The 14521-nt window shown below is 39.3% G+C and overlaps 1 protein-coding gene across 1 annotated transcript in view; it reads right to left on the bottom strand.

The window, feature by feature from the left end:
- Positions 1–14521, bottom strand: part of clstn2a (calsyntenin 2a) — a 265852-nt gene that overhangs the window by 60471 nt on the left and 190860 nt on the right. The window contains exons 5-6 of the mRNA XM_077233060.1: positions 7154–7303; positions 1127–1312 (exon numbers count right to left, since the gene is read on the bottom strand). Of these exons, the coding sequence (XP_077089175.1) occupies positions 1127–1312; positions 7154–7303 (336 nt within the window). The remainder of the gene's footprint in view (positions 1–1126; positions 1313–7153; positions 7304–14521) is intronic.

Raw genomic sequence — 14521 nt, 5'->3', positions numbered from 1 at the left:
TCACTGTTACATGAATACGGTAGGGGTAGCTATTAGGCATATTCTGAAAGAGTACAGAATCTTCAGATCAAAAGACATGTAAAGAAAAAGCAGAAACAAATGAATCATCCACGTGAAAAAACATGATCATCAATATTAAACAGCATATAAAATAAAAACTGCTAATGTTACCGGATAAAATGTCGACCCACGACGAGCAATAGGACTGTGAAGCTTTGGGGGTGTTGATGGACTTGATCTACTCCATCTATGTTTTGATCGTCGTTCTGAATCTAATCCAGACTTAGTCTTTGACAAAAACACGATTTTCTCAGCTTTTTGCACACAATGTTGCTTTTTTTATGAAACAGAATACAACATTTTATTTGTTTAAAAGCAGAGGGTTAGTTCTGTCTGATATATTTCTTGATACAGTATATTGCATGTTCAGATATTAAGATGTGTGTTCAGATGTGTGTGGATATGTGTATCATAATTGTAATGTGTATATATGTGTGAATGTGTATTTAGGTATATAAGTACATATAGCCTACCTATATGTGTGTGTATATATGTACAGTATATATGGATAGTAATTATTTGTAATATATATATATATGTACATATCTATATCTATGTATTGTGTTAGTGTATATATATATATATATATATATATATCTCTCAAAAACTCTGGTGAGGGAAGAGTTAACAATAAAACATTAAAAACTAAAATCAAATCAATTGTTTTGAAAGCTACAAATGAATTTGGGCATCAAAATATTGCAATCTACAGTTTGACCAGAGAATATTCATGCTGTGATTTGCTTAAATTAAATTTAACAATGTTATTAAATAATTAATGGTTTCAAAGATTAATTTAGTTGATGGCAATGGTAATTATAAATGTAAAAATAAGGGAAATGTGCATGCACAATTAAATATTCATTATCCACTGTTACATGTCTAATATGAAACAAATTATACAACCTATAATACTGTGCATCCCTATTTCCTAGTGAACTGTTTTGAGCATTCCTGTACCAAATGTTAAAGTTTGTGAATTGTATTAAACTCATTAAGCTCATTAACCCAAGTCGAGAAAGTTCTGGACTGACTGGTATATGATTTGTGCTGAAGTTGAGCGTACCACAGAGCTTCTGAAGAGACTTCTCAGAATAGGTCTCTCTGTCACAGCCCTTTCCAATATGGCTGGTCTGCAGCTCCACCATGGCTCGCACTGAAGATAAAGGGCCCTCACAGGTCTCCAGGTGCATCTTGGGAAAGAGCTGCCTGCTGCCTGTTCCAGGTTCATAATCCACACGCTTGTTCCAACCTGCGAGGAAAACACATGTTAGCCATTTAAGAACTGAAGAGTTACAGATGTAAATTCTGTGTAACTATAAATATAAATGGTATGAAAATGCTAATGGGTGGTTTTCTACAGGTACTATAGAGCTCCTTGAATCAAACAGCCCATAAATAAGCTAATAACCCATATTATTTAGTTTATTTATTTATGCATTTTTAAACTACATTATTTGGTTAATTTTTTATTGCTTAGTAATAATAACAATAATAACGCTTATTTTTATTATTATTATTATTATTATTATTATTAGTAGTAGTAGTAGTAGTACAAAAAAAACAACACGAATAATTTAAAATACTCAATATTGAACTTGGTGTTTTCTGTTCCCACATATATTATTAATTACACAACTTCTTCACCCTTTAAGTTAAAACCACTGTGACACACAATCTATTTGCTTTCATAACAGCTCTACTGTTGCTACAGCATCTGTGGTTGTCGCATATCAGATTTGTACATCTGAGCTGAATCCTTTTTTATCTTTCAGTACAAACATGGAGAGGTAAAACCAATTGTGATGAAAGCCATGGTTAAAAGCAAACTGCAAGGTCAAAGGAAAAAAGGTATCCATGATGAATTATTTTCTTTCTTTGACACGTTTTCCTCCTGGTCAAGGCTGATACGTCACTATGTGCTTTAATATGTGTTCATGCATGTTACATTACGCTGTCTTGAGCTTTTTATAAAACATGATCCGCAGAGTAGCCAAAAAGATAAAACATCTCACTCTTCTTAGCTGGCCTTTATGGACTCTCTCTGTATAATTCAGAGAACCAAGTGCTTTGTATTCACCTCAGCTGAGAGATATTCCCTCAGCCCGTTTCACTAAATGAATATCTTATTACATTATTCATTGGCACTACTGTGGATAAAATGGGGCGACAGTACAGTACCACAGGTCTCAGTCTCTACCTCTTTTAGAGAAAAAAGGTCTTAGAAAAGTTCCTCATGAATATCTGAGGTAGCAGTTCGCCCCAGATAAGCTGAGCAGAAATGCTTTATAGCTCAACCAAACAAACTTTTATGAAAAACACCTAAAGAGAAACTAAAACACTGGGTTTGCTTTTAATCCAACATCACAAGGGAAAGCATGTGCATCAGGACTACGGAACACAGCGCTTTCGGAAGCACGGAATCAAAACAACGTTGTGTGTGCGCTGCGTAATAACTCATCTACTCCCTGGAGAGTGAATAATTCCCTTGATTATCCAAACACACCAAAGCCAGAGGCCAGACTCATTCTGTTCAATAGAAAGACCATTTCAGGACCTCGGGGTGAGAATTAACATTAACTGCGGCATTAAACATTCATTGCTTATTCAGAAATGCCACAGACACCAAAAAGTCGCGGCAGAACAGCGGAGGGACTAATATTGCCAATGGAATTGCTGGATTAAAAAAAAAAGACTGGGTTTTCATGAGACGCATGGAAAAATAGTGGTTGGGGGGGGGGGGGGGGGTGACATTGTGCAGAAAGGGATACATGAGAGGTGGACAGGAAATGAGTTAGCCAGGAAACTCACCTTATTTCTGTTAGAGTGTTTTCACCATTAAACTGCCTTGAGATGTTCACGGATGACTGTAATGCTAATTATGTGACTGGAAGTGGTGCATTTGTAAATTTATGGGGTTCTTTTAATTTTATGCTTGTGTTTTTTTAAATCTAATTGGAGAGTGTAGTGGAGTGTCACATTAAACTATTAGAGAGCGGAAAAGTGGAAAAAGATCAGGATATGATGCCGGTCAGTTTCAAACTCTTCTGCCCACACATCAGAAAACCTGTAGTTTTACTGACAGTGATATCTGTTAGTTTTAACAAGTAAATGTGTTAAATGATTAATTAAACAATTTTAATTAAAACATGCTGATGATGAAAATATGTTACAGGTTGACATTTTTGTTTTGCTATTTTCTACATTTTCGTCAGTAAATTACATTTCCCTTACAAAAAAGCTTGGACACTATCAGCATAAATCATTATCCTTTTGTGATGAATTTGTACTGATAAGGAACAGAACAAGCTATATGAAGACCTCCGATGCAAGCCTCTAAAAGCCACCTCTGTCAAAAAGGAGATAATATTATTGAGTGAATGCTCTCCGCACATAATAGCCTATACGCTCATCAAATACTTTTTAAATATAAGAAATTATAAGGATTTATGCTGATAATGGCAAACATAAAACTTTATAAACTTTTGGAAGGGAATTACATGTGATTTTAATCATATCATATCATCTATCTATCTATCTATCTATCTATCTATCTATCTATCTATCTATCTATCTATCTATCTATCTATCTATCTATCTATCTATCTATCTATCTATCTATCTATCTATCTATCTCGAAATGTCCATGTCGATCCATAATATTTTTCCCTCAGAAAACGTCATGCACACTGCGTGTACAAGTGTAGACCTGATTGGCAGTGCCAGTTTTCTTTGGCTTCTGCACTCAATGAGAAATCTGTCATTCTCAGTGGATGGCTCAGCAAGATGGACGGAGAGATGGAGAGATCAGTGTTGACAGACTGGATTTGACCAGAGACAAAGAGTGGTTTCCCAATTACACGCTTATGCAAGCGGGAAGCGTTACAACCAGAAATCCTCGCCCTTCACCTCTGCGGTGCCTGTCATGATCGTATCGGAGTCCTCACTTCCACCTCACTTATTATGAATCACACTGAGAACACAAGCCATGCAATCTCTCAGCCAATGACTGCTTATTCTCTGGGCGTAGGAGCCTGTCAACACATCATAAGGCCCTATCATGCTTTAGATGATGCCTTCAACTGAGAAACAGTACTGACCCTGGGATAAAGGAGGAGTGCTTGAGGAGAGAGAAAAAGAGAAAAATGCTTTACCATGCCAATCAAACTACTTTAATCTTACCGTTCAAAAGTGTTTTTGAAAGAAATCTCTTCTGCTCACCAAGGCTGCATTTTTTGGATCAAATAGGATTTATTGAATTAAACAAAAAATTATTAATTGAGAAGTATTTAGTGTCAGTGTTACTAAAGTCAGATTACCTTAATTAACAATACTAAGTATGGTAATTGTAGGAATTGCAATTAAATCTCTTTATTTTCTATATACATGCTATACATATACATAACTACTTTTAAAAAAGCTTTGTCAATATTGTAAATGTGAATAATCATGGCAATGAGTAGGTATGACAGGAATGATTTGAAAGTTCTTGTGAACACAAACTTTGTGGCTTTGTGCAAGAGAAAAACGAATTACCTCGAGTCAAACAGACATGCTTGGTGAACTGTATCACTGCCAAAACCGCAACATAAAAACTGTATTGCAAAGGGTTGAGGATTTACAAGATTTGTGGCTAATACGCTCAAGTTTGACATTTTGGCTTGCTTAGACTAGAAGCTGCCCTTTATTGGAATAAGTCTCTTCTTGGCATAGAGAGTGGCGTTCCTCTCTCCAGGTAATAACTCATCTAAATCCATGTCACCTAACACCAAATTCTCTTTACAAACAGGTAACAAACACACTTCCTCTAATTAGTTCAATCAGGATACTGTTCTCAGAACAGTTTCCCACTTTCTGTGCTGTCACCTTGACAAGTGTGAGGAAAGGAAGATGTGACGAGATGTGTGACAACACCTGGGATTTGAATTAAAGTTTGAATGGCAAAATTGTCTTTAAAAAACTTTTGTAAGAGAGAACGATCTGTGTCTTAAAGGGATAGTCTACCGGAAGAAGAAAAAAAAATACAATTCTACGATCATTTACTCACTTTCAAACCCTGATCTTCATTTGATGGAACAAAATGGGAAAATAATATTATTCATGCTGCTTTTTCCATACAATGATAAATAATGAATACATTTAAATAAATTTAAAATTACATTTATACATAAACACATTCACACGCACGCACGCACGCACGCACGCACGCACGCACGCACACACCCACACACGCACACACACACACACACACACACACACACACACACTGTACCTAGGGCAGAGTCAAAATTCCTTAAAATTCCTTCGTTTGTGTTTAGTAGGATCAAAATAGTCATACAGGGTTGGAATGACATTAGGTTGGGTAAATAATGAGTTAAAAAATATATTTTATTTTGAAATATCTCTTTAATGAAAAGTCTTGAATTATTTATAATCTGACACTGTAGCTGCTGAATGTTTGACAAAGTATGACTTTTGTCTGGATTGAATTAGTTACATTGTTTCCTTTATCAGAAGGACTTGGGTTTGACTAACTCCTCCTGGCAGAAGAGAGAAAGAAATCCCCCGTCTTTTTTCATGCTCGAAACACAATTTTAGATGACAGTGATTAGGTTTCTGTCTCTCCAGCCCTTGAAATCCGCTTCTAAATGGCTCAACTGATGCTTGCGAATTGAATTTATCTGCAGACATTTTCCATACCTCAATCGATGTGTGAAAGAAGGTAAACTGTGAAAAATGCTGCCTCGTCCTTTTCTCCGATTTAATGATGTTGAATTCTCTGCCCACTGACTGTTTAGAACAAATCCATTACCACAGCATATGTAAAAGGCATTGTCTTCTTTGTCGTGTAGGCAATAGATATTAAAGCAATAATGTGTTCTTTCCGAGAGGTCAGTGTGAGTGTCTGTGGACAAACTGTAGGCTGAAGCTGCTGTGCAGTCCCTGTGGGAAGAAGGACTCCGCGGATATCGATCTGTCTAGTTAAGACCACTAACAGTGTATGCCACAGACGAGAGGGGAACAGAACAAGGGATCACAGAGGTCAGTGAGAACAGGCTACTCCGCTGAGTCACAATACTGACCATTTTGTGGATGGAGGATGAGGGAGGATATAAGGCAGAGACAGAAAGTCGAGTCTGCAATTTAAATCATTACTCACCGAAAATCTTAACATCCACCTAAATTCTTTTTAGCATGTTCATGAGAGAAGTAGTGGTGTCTGATATTTGAACAAATCGTTTGTCAGATCTTTTACATGAATCAGGTCAACTCTTCAAGTTTCTCTTCAAGTCAATTTTATTGTGACTTATAAGGAAAATTTTGGAGCCCATTGACTTTTATTGTCTGGACATTCAAAATCTCCCCTTTTGCGTTCTGTAGATGAACAACATACAGGTTTGGAATGACATGAGGGTGAATAAATGATGATAGAATTTAAATGTTTGGGTGAACTTTAAGTCAAACTCACTAAATAAAAAAAGAGTTGTGAATCGACAGGCACTCAAAATTAGAGAGAGTTTTTATCTGAATATCAAGACACTTTTTAAAATAAAATGGCTATTTAGGCACTCTGTTACTCTTTCTTCTTGCAATAATTTGTAGCCATTTACTCCTGTATTCCACAAGAGACACTTTTAAAAAAATATATAATTGCAATTATTTGATTTCCAAAGACCTTCAGCATATCAAAAACTATTTCTAAAGGGCATTTGAGATATTTGTGACAAAAGATAAAGACTTTACTTTGATGTGGCCTTGAAAGACCTAGAGAAAGTCAATAATACCTGGTGAAAGCTATTTTTCTAGAATTCCCATTCATCTCAATGGTAGTTATTCAACTGCCACATGACAATTTGAAATATCTCTCAAAAAAATAAAAAAATAAATAATAATAATAATAATAATAATAATAATAATAATGGACCCAAAGAATTTTTTGAGAAAGTTGCATGAGTCATTAGAAGTGTCAATGCCAAAATATTAGCTGTTCATGAAAAATCTGATTAGGATACACAGCTAATTTGTATGGCGTAAGGAATAGGACAACAGTGAAAGTTGAGGTAACAATGTTTGGTTCGTAGTATCTACTGACCTTGCCAGCCAGGCTTGCACACTGGTTTGACGTCAATGTGAACCGGAACGCTTTCCATCGCCCTCTTCTGACCACAATCGTAAGCAGTCACCATGATTTTGTAGTGCTGCTGTTTGTCATAGCTCAGTCGCTCCGTGTTCCTGATGTTGCCTGGAGAGAAAAAAAACAAAACAAAAGAGAGAAAAACAAGCTCATGATATGTGAGGGAAATAAAACTTAAGAGAGCAATTTGTAATTGTTGCAGCCGCCAGACAGAGATACAACAACATATGATTTTAAACAATAATTAAGCTCCCATACAATAACTCTGGCCAAATGTTTTCAATCACAAAAGTAATTTCAACAGTGTAAGTGTCCATGTTTCAGCAATTATGGATTATATCTGCAAGACTGTTTCCAGTGCTGCTAATTAGAATAAAGACAATTACAGCTAATCTCCATATTTTGCATTTCACAAGGCTTTATAATGGATTATTATCTGCATTCATGGCAAATAAAATAACGTAAGTGGGACATATGGTTAACAAAATAACAAATGATGACTTCATACTTTGAATATATATTTACTCCGAACACAGAGCTCAGCAGTAACCACCTTCCAATCTTCCATGGAGAAAACAAATTGGATGCATTTCAAAATTGTATCCCCATTCTCAACAAAATCATTCTAACTTTTTTTAATGGATACTCTATTCAGAGCCTGATTAGAAGTAACTACAAATTGATTTACAGTGTACACCACCACTCAAAAGTTTGAGTTCAGTGTGAAGTCTCTTATGCTCACCAAGGCTGAATTTATTTGATAAAAAATACAGTAAAACAGTAAGGTTGTTAAATATTATTGCAATTTAACAATATAGCTGATAAAAAAAAATGATAAATACCAGTAATATGATTTAATTGTATATCACTGTTAAACATTAGTTGGTGCTGTTAAAGAACGGCGTGGTCATACAAAAATCTTTTAATTACTTTTTGCCGGCATGGTTTGAAGATGGTCAGAGCCAATGTTGATGAAAATTGAACCAACGGTCAAGAAGGAGTTCGAAAAAGTAGGGTTTCAATGTAATTCCAAATGGCGTACAACAATTTCGACCACATATAGCATTATTGCTATTGTTGTTCTTGGTATGACTCAAGGAATCTATCAAGACTAGTTTCATTAAAATAGCTTAATCAAAAGCTATTAGCATTTTTTTTTTAATTTTCAAAATGTTTTGAGTACCTTCGGGGCATGGTCTTGATGACCCATGCTGAGTTTCGTAGCGACACACTAATGTGTTTGTAAAATATAGCATTTTACAACAGAATTCAAAATGGCCAATGCCTAAAATCGCTGATGTGGGAAAATTGGGTATCATTCAACTTAGTATGCTGCACTGAATCAAAAGAGTTTTATGAATTCTGGGCAAACCATTCAGAAGTAATAAGCAAAAATATCCATTTTCATATATCCTGACCAGTAGATGGCACTGGGCCAAAAAACTGCAAGTTGCCTTAGGTCATTCTTGTGATAAAGTACCAGCCTCGAACATTGTGACATGCTCTTCATTAAATTTTTCCGCTTTGTTATTCAAGAACGGTTTGGTCTAGCAAAAATCTTTTAATAACTTTTTGCCAGCATGGTCTGAAGATGTTCTAAGCGAATTTTGATGAAAATCGGCATGACAGAAAATGACATGCATTCAGATCGGCTTGATCCAAGGAATCAAAGGGGAAAAGAAGTTTGTAGCCCTTAAGGTACAAACATTTTTAGCATAAACATGAGTGCAACTCCAAATATGCTATGGTTAATGATAAGACTGTCCTCCATCTCCGTGTTAAATTTAATAATTTTCCCACAAGTGGTTCTATGACCTGCTATAGACTCAGGAATGGAAGGAGGAATAATAATAGTAACACCACTAACAGATTTTTTTTTTTTTAAATCAACAAACTTTTGTTAAGGGTTTATTCTTAATCAATTATCAATGTTTTTAAAATATCATATCACAATTTTACTGAAGATAAAAATGGTCAAATTAACTGTATGTTTTCTTTGTGTTTTTAATTAGCTTATAGTACAAACTGGTTAAAAAAAAGCTATTAATCAGATTGAAATCTTTCAGTTATGTTTAAAATGAGGCATTTAGCAAGAGAGACACGCACAAATTATAGCGCTGCTGTACAGTAAACAACAAACCTGTTGTTGTACACAAGGCCTACTGGAAACTCGTTCTGCTTCCACTAAGTAAGATGCACTTTTATTCAATCAAGACATATGAAACATAATCAATCATTACTGACCCGGACCTATGTACAGAAACAATGTACAGATCTGACATTGTTGTACGAGTCATTCTTTATCAGCTAAGAGCTAAAGGTACAATCATGACTTTCTAACCTCTGGCGGGAAGCCAGGCCATGCTCTAAAAGCTTTCTTAGTGATGAGTATTCTTCCTGGTTAACAGCTCAAGAGGTGCCAGACTCTGTTGGTTGAAAAAAGCCAGAAAACCACAGACTGCACATTTGCAGAGCTCCAGGTTAAATAACCATAATGACATGGACCCTCTACCTGGTTCCTGTCATTTGAGTAATGAGTGCTTTTTGTCACAGGATTGATGTGTATAATTTAACATTTAGCTCCCATAGTTGCTATAGGCAGCAGCAGGGTTGCTGTTTGGTGTATGGTGGCGAGTCCGAATGCACTCCGTGGTGACAGAGTTCAGATGAGGCTGAACTAGCAGCTAGTGATTTGATGCTCTCACACGTCCGTGGACCTGTGGTTATTTTTACCTGCTGGCTGCATTTCAATGAGACTAGCCGTGCTGTCAAGGAGACAGCAATGAGGAATAGAGGTCAGTCGCTCTGGGCTCCCAGCAAGTCTGCACCAATCCTCAGAGCCACAAAGCTAAAGTGTGTCTTGAACACCCCTCAAAGCCTTATACTTCAAGGTATGTGGGAGGAAGCAGGTGTGTGTGTGTGTGTGTGTGTGTGTGTGTGTGTGTGTGTGTGTGTGTGTGTGTGTGTGTGTGTGTGTGTGTGTGTTCAGTTGATAGAGCTGATTACAGCAGCTAATGTCAGGTGACATGATTTAGAGCAGGGGAGTTTTAAAAGGAACAGTTCTCCTCCAGTGAGTTATCAACGGGCCTCTGTCTGTACTGCACAGATATAAACCAGGAGTATGAAAACAGAAAATAAGACAAAGAGGGAGAGCAAGCATGCGAGATCCTCAACTTTCTTCTGCGGAACAAAAAATATATTATGAATGTTTTCTCATTGTTTTTTATGCATACAATGAGTCAATAGATTTCAATGTTGTTTTGAACCCCATTGACTTTCATTGTATCTACAAAAACAGTTGAAACTTTCTTTAAAAAAAAAATTATTTTGTGTTCCACGGTTAAAAAAAAGTTGTGTGGGTAGATGACAGAATTTTCAGTTAAAAGCAAATAATATGCTGCATGTACAATTAAACTGGACTGATTAGACAAATGAATTCTGCCACAATGTTCCACACTTTTCTTTATCTACAATAAATCACGCACTATAATTATCAGACACTTTTTTGTGAAAGTTGCATTCAAAATCGGAGGGGGCGTGTGCCTCAGTTTGAATAGGCATGACACTTGTGATTGAAACTTTAAGCATGCGCCTCAGCGTGTGTTTTAATTTCTGTTCTAACAGAATAAAAGCATAAAGAACAAAGACAACTTAATGGCTTCCAGCAGAATTTTAGTGCTGCCGATGGTATAAATTACCATATCTGATGTCCCTTTTTCTTTTACACTTATTTCTCTTATTCCCACTTTCTCTCTTTTTCTGTTTTTTCTTATATATTTGTTATTTCTGTCTTTCTCTTGCTATTCATATCTATCGTCCTCCTTTTCTCTCATAAAATTCCATTCAAAAGTGAGTATAAAATAAACATGTCTGTGCCTTTTTGCGTCTCGTTTCATTCGCATATGAGCAGTCCCTATGTCGGAAACAATGAAACAATGTTAGGAATATTTTCCGCTGATAGTTCTTAGGTGCACAAAAACAAGGGTTTCAAACTCTCACAGAACATCTTTAGTGAATCACCTCAAGTTTCATAATGTTTCATACTGCCACCAACACATACCTTAAATCCCTTCTACCTAACATCATTAGTGCATGTTTCTATACTCAATCTATTAATCGTTCTCTATTTCCCTTCTTTCTCCTGATCTAATTTTCTTTGATTCTCTCCCTGCTCTTCCTCCTCTTTCTGGACTGGAGAACACAATGCCAGTGGGCCTGTTGTATTTAATAACTCTCTCTGCCCTCTGATCCACAGTAAATAATGGAGCCAAAAGCCCTCAGAACAAAATCCACTCAGACGGCCCATGCATCACTCAGCTCTCGCCTGGCACTAACCAAGTCCTGTCAATGCCAGTCGCACTACAGACGCTGGCAGGGCCCAAGGCGGCAAGAGGAAGTGAATGAGACAGGAGCTCCGAGTTCGACTTGAGCCCATGAAAGAGACCGCAGCTCTTTGCAACAGCTGACACCCCACAAGAGAACATGAGAAGGACGCAGACAGCCAAAGCAGAGAGACGGCTATGTGGTCTGTGGTCTAACGTCAATCCTGCACCTTAGAGTCGTTTCTGATGTGCCCGGATGTGTCAAAGATTGGAGCTCTGAGGGTCCAGCTGGCCAAGGAGCCATTTAATTCACTCATGCATTCGACGATAAGCAAATAAGACATCAATTCTGCACCCGTGAATGACAAATACAGAAAATGAAAGCTAAAACAAATCAAATTCAATCATCTTCCTAGGTGAGAAATCACAGGTGAAGTACAGAAGTGAGAAAATGATTTGAATGTCTCTATCACTTTTATAATCTTCATGTAATAGCAAAAGAGTGAGAAAGACAAGTAGAAAATAGCCAGCCCAGCCACAACAGAACAGTACATTGTACTTAGTTACTCGAGTAATATTTTGGGAATTTGTGAATATATGTACTCTTCCTCAGCATTCTAAAGGAACAATAACAAACATACTTTTTACTTCCTTGTCTTTACTTAGAAGGTAAAAAATGATATACTGTATACAGTATAATCTAGACCTGAAGTTTGGTTAAACTATTAAAATAAAGCAATGATGTTAAAACTACTGTTGATGATAGGGACATTCTATCAACACTCACAATGCAAAAGAAAAGGACCCGTTAATGAGCTTTTAATTAGTTGCCAGATCAGTATAACCAAAAAAATCAAAAATACAGTAAATGTTGTCCAATATTATTACAATTTAAAAAAAAATTGTTCCCTTTCGTTGTCACTCCGAGTTACGTCGGATGACGACGAATGGGGTTTCGCTTAGAACACCTATCGACTTCGAGTATTGCAAAACGAGCCAATGGCAAAGAAATGCCATGGGTCTGCGGAATTTGCATAGCGTAACTCCGCCCCACCTCGAGGGTATAAAATGACGAAGCCGGCAACATGCAGATACGTTTTCGCTTCGGAGCCAAGAGTATTACTTCACTACACAGTCATCTCTGACTTCGCTCTACGGGACGAGCCCTCTCCAGCCCCGCCCCCCGCTAAACGCCGGGTTAAGCGGCACTTTTGAGATGGGCTGCTCAGAGATGAGACTCAATTCTTTCCAGGAGTTGGTAGCAGGGCCACTCCTTTCCCCGGTGGAGGGCTGGGGAAGAATCCTTATTCAGAAAGAGCTGACTCTCTCGTCTCTGAGCATACAGAGTTCTCGGACGACACAGAGCGCCGCCCACAAGCCGTGCTCTCCTCGTCCCCCTCTGTCCCAGAGGCGGACGACACGGCGTGCCGTCCACGGACCGTTTCGCCCCTGTCCCCCTCTGTCGCCAGACCCCTGACAGAGCAGGCCTCCGTGGAACGCTGGTCCTTCCCTGGCCTGGTGCGGTTTTGACCTTGCCCCCACACGAGGCCGGTATGCCGTCCACGTCTGGGCCGGTCATTCCGCTTCGCTGCACCACCGGGGGGACGTCTGTGGTTCTTTACGCCGCTGGCACAGTTGGGAGCCTGCCTAGAGCTTCCCTATCTGTTCCGCTGGGTCGCGCGAACCATCGGCTCGGCTATGCGATTCAGTTCGCACGGTCTCCTCCCCGCTTCAGGGGAGTCCGCTCCACTTTGGTCGATGGCTATGCCCTATCATGAGAGCGGAGGTTGACCCTACTGGCGAAGGGTGCGATTGAGACTGTCCCTTCAGCAGAAATGAGGTCCGGGTTTACAGCCCCTACCTCGTTGTCCCGGAGAATTCTGGGGGGTTACGGCCAATCCTGGACCTACGCATCCGAACCGCTCCCTTCACAGGCTGCCGTTCAAGATGCTCCTGGCCAAACGCATTTCTGGATGTGTGCGGCCACAGGATTGGTTTGCAGCGATCGACTTGAAGGACGCCTACTTTTATGTCTCCGTTCTCCTTCGACTCAGACCATACCTACGGTCTGCTGTCAGGGCGAGCACATATCAGTACGCTGTTCTCCCATTCGGGCTAGCCCTGTCTACTCGCGCCTTAACAAGGTTGTTGAGGCAGCCCTTCTTCCTCCATGGGAACACGAGGTTCGCATCCTGAACTATCTAGGTGACTGGCTGTCTTAAGCTCACTCCTGAGACCAGGTTTGCGAATACAGGGACCCAGTGCTCCGGCACCTAGCTCGTCTGGGCCTTCAGGTCAACTGGGAAAGGAGTAAACTTTGCCCCGTGCAGAGGAGCTCTTTTCTCGGTATGGACTTGGTCGCCTTCTCCACTCAGCCATTGCTGACTTGCCAGAGACTATCAAGCGCAAGAGAGCGGTTCCACTGAAGTTTTTTCAGAGGCTCCTGGGGCATATGGCATCTGCAGCCGCGGTACGCCACTCAGATTGCTTCATATGAGACCGCTTCAGCTTTGGCTTCGCGACCGAGTCCCGAGGTGGGCATTGCAACACGGCACCCTCCGAGTACCAGTTACTCCGACCTGCGGTCAGTACTCAACCCGTGGTCGAACCTCAGTTTTCTACGGGTCCGAGTGCCCCTGGAAGAGCTTCCCAGCATGTTGTTGTCTCAACAGATGCCTCCACGGACTGGGGCGCCATGCGCTATGGACATGCTGTCACACTCTCATGTTGAGCAGAAATGCTCCTGAAAAATTCAGTGAGATTTATCACACCAGGTGTTGAGCAGAAATGCTCCTGAAGTTCAGTGAATTTCTTCACACTTAGGTGTTGAGCAAGGTTGCTCCTGAAGCTCAGTGATTCTCGCATGTAGTGTTGAGCAGTATGGCATGTCTATTGCCTCGAGTTGCTGGCAGTACGCCTTGCCCTGCACCGCTTCCGGGCGTTGCTCAGGGGTCAACACGTACTAGTCCGATCAGACAATACCGCCACAGTAGCGTACATCAAC

This window comes from Siphateles boraxobius, unplaced genomic scaffold, assembly GCF_051911475.1.
Source record: "Siphateles boraxobius isolate OS27281-9 unplaced genomic scaffold, OSU_SipBor_1 1, whole genome shotgun sequence".
Classification (NCBI taxonomy): Eukaryota; Metazoa; Chordata; class Actinopteri; order Cypriniformes; family Leuciscidae; genus Siphateles; species Siphateles boraxobius.
The sequence above is the reverse complement of the archived record's forward strand: the minus strand, read 5'-3'. Positions and strand labels throughout refer to the sequence as shown.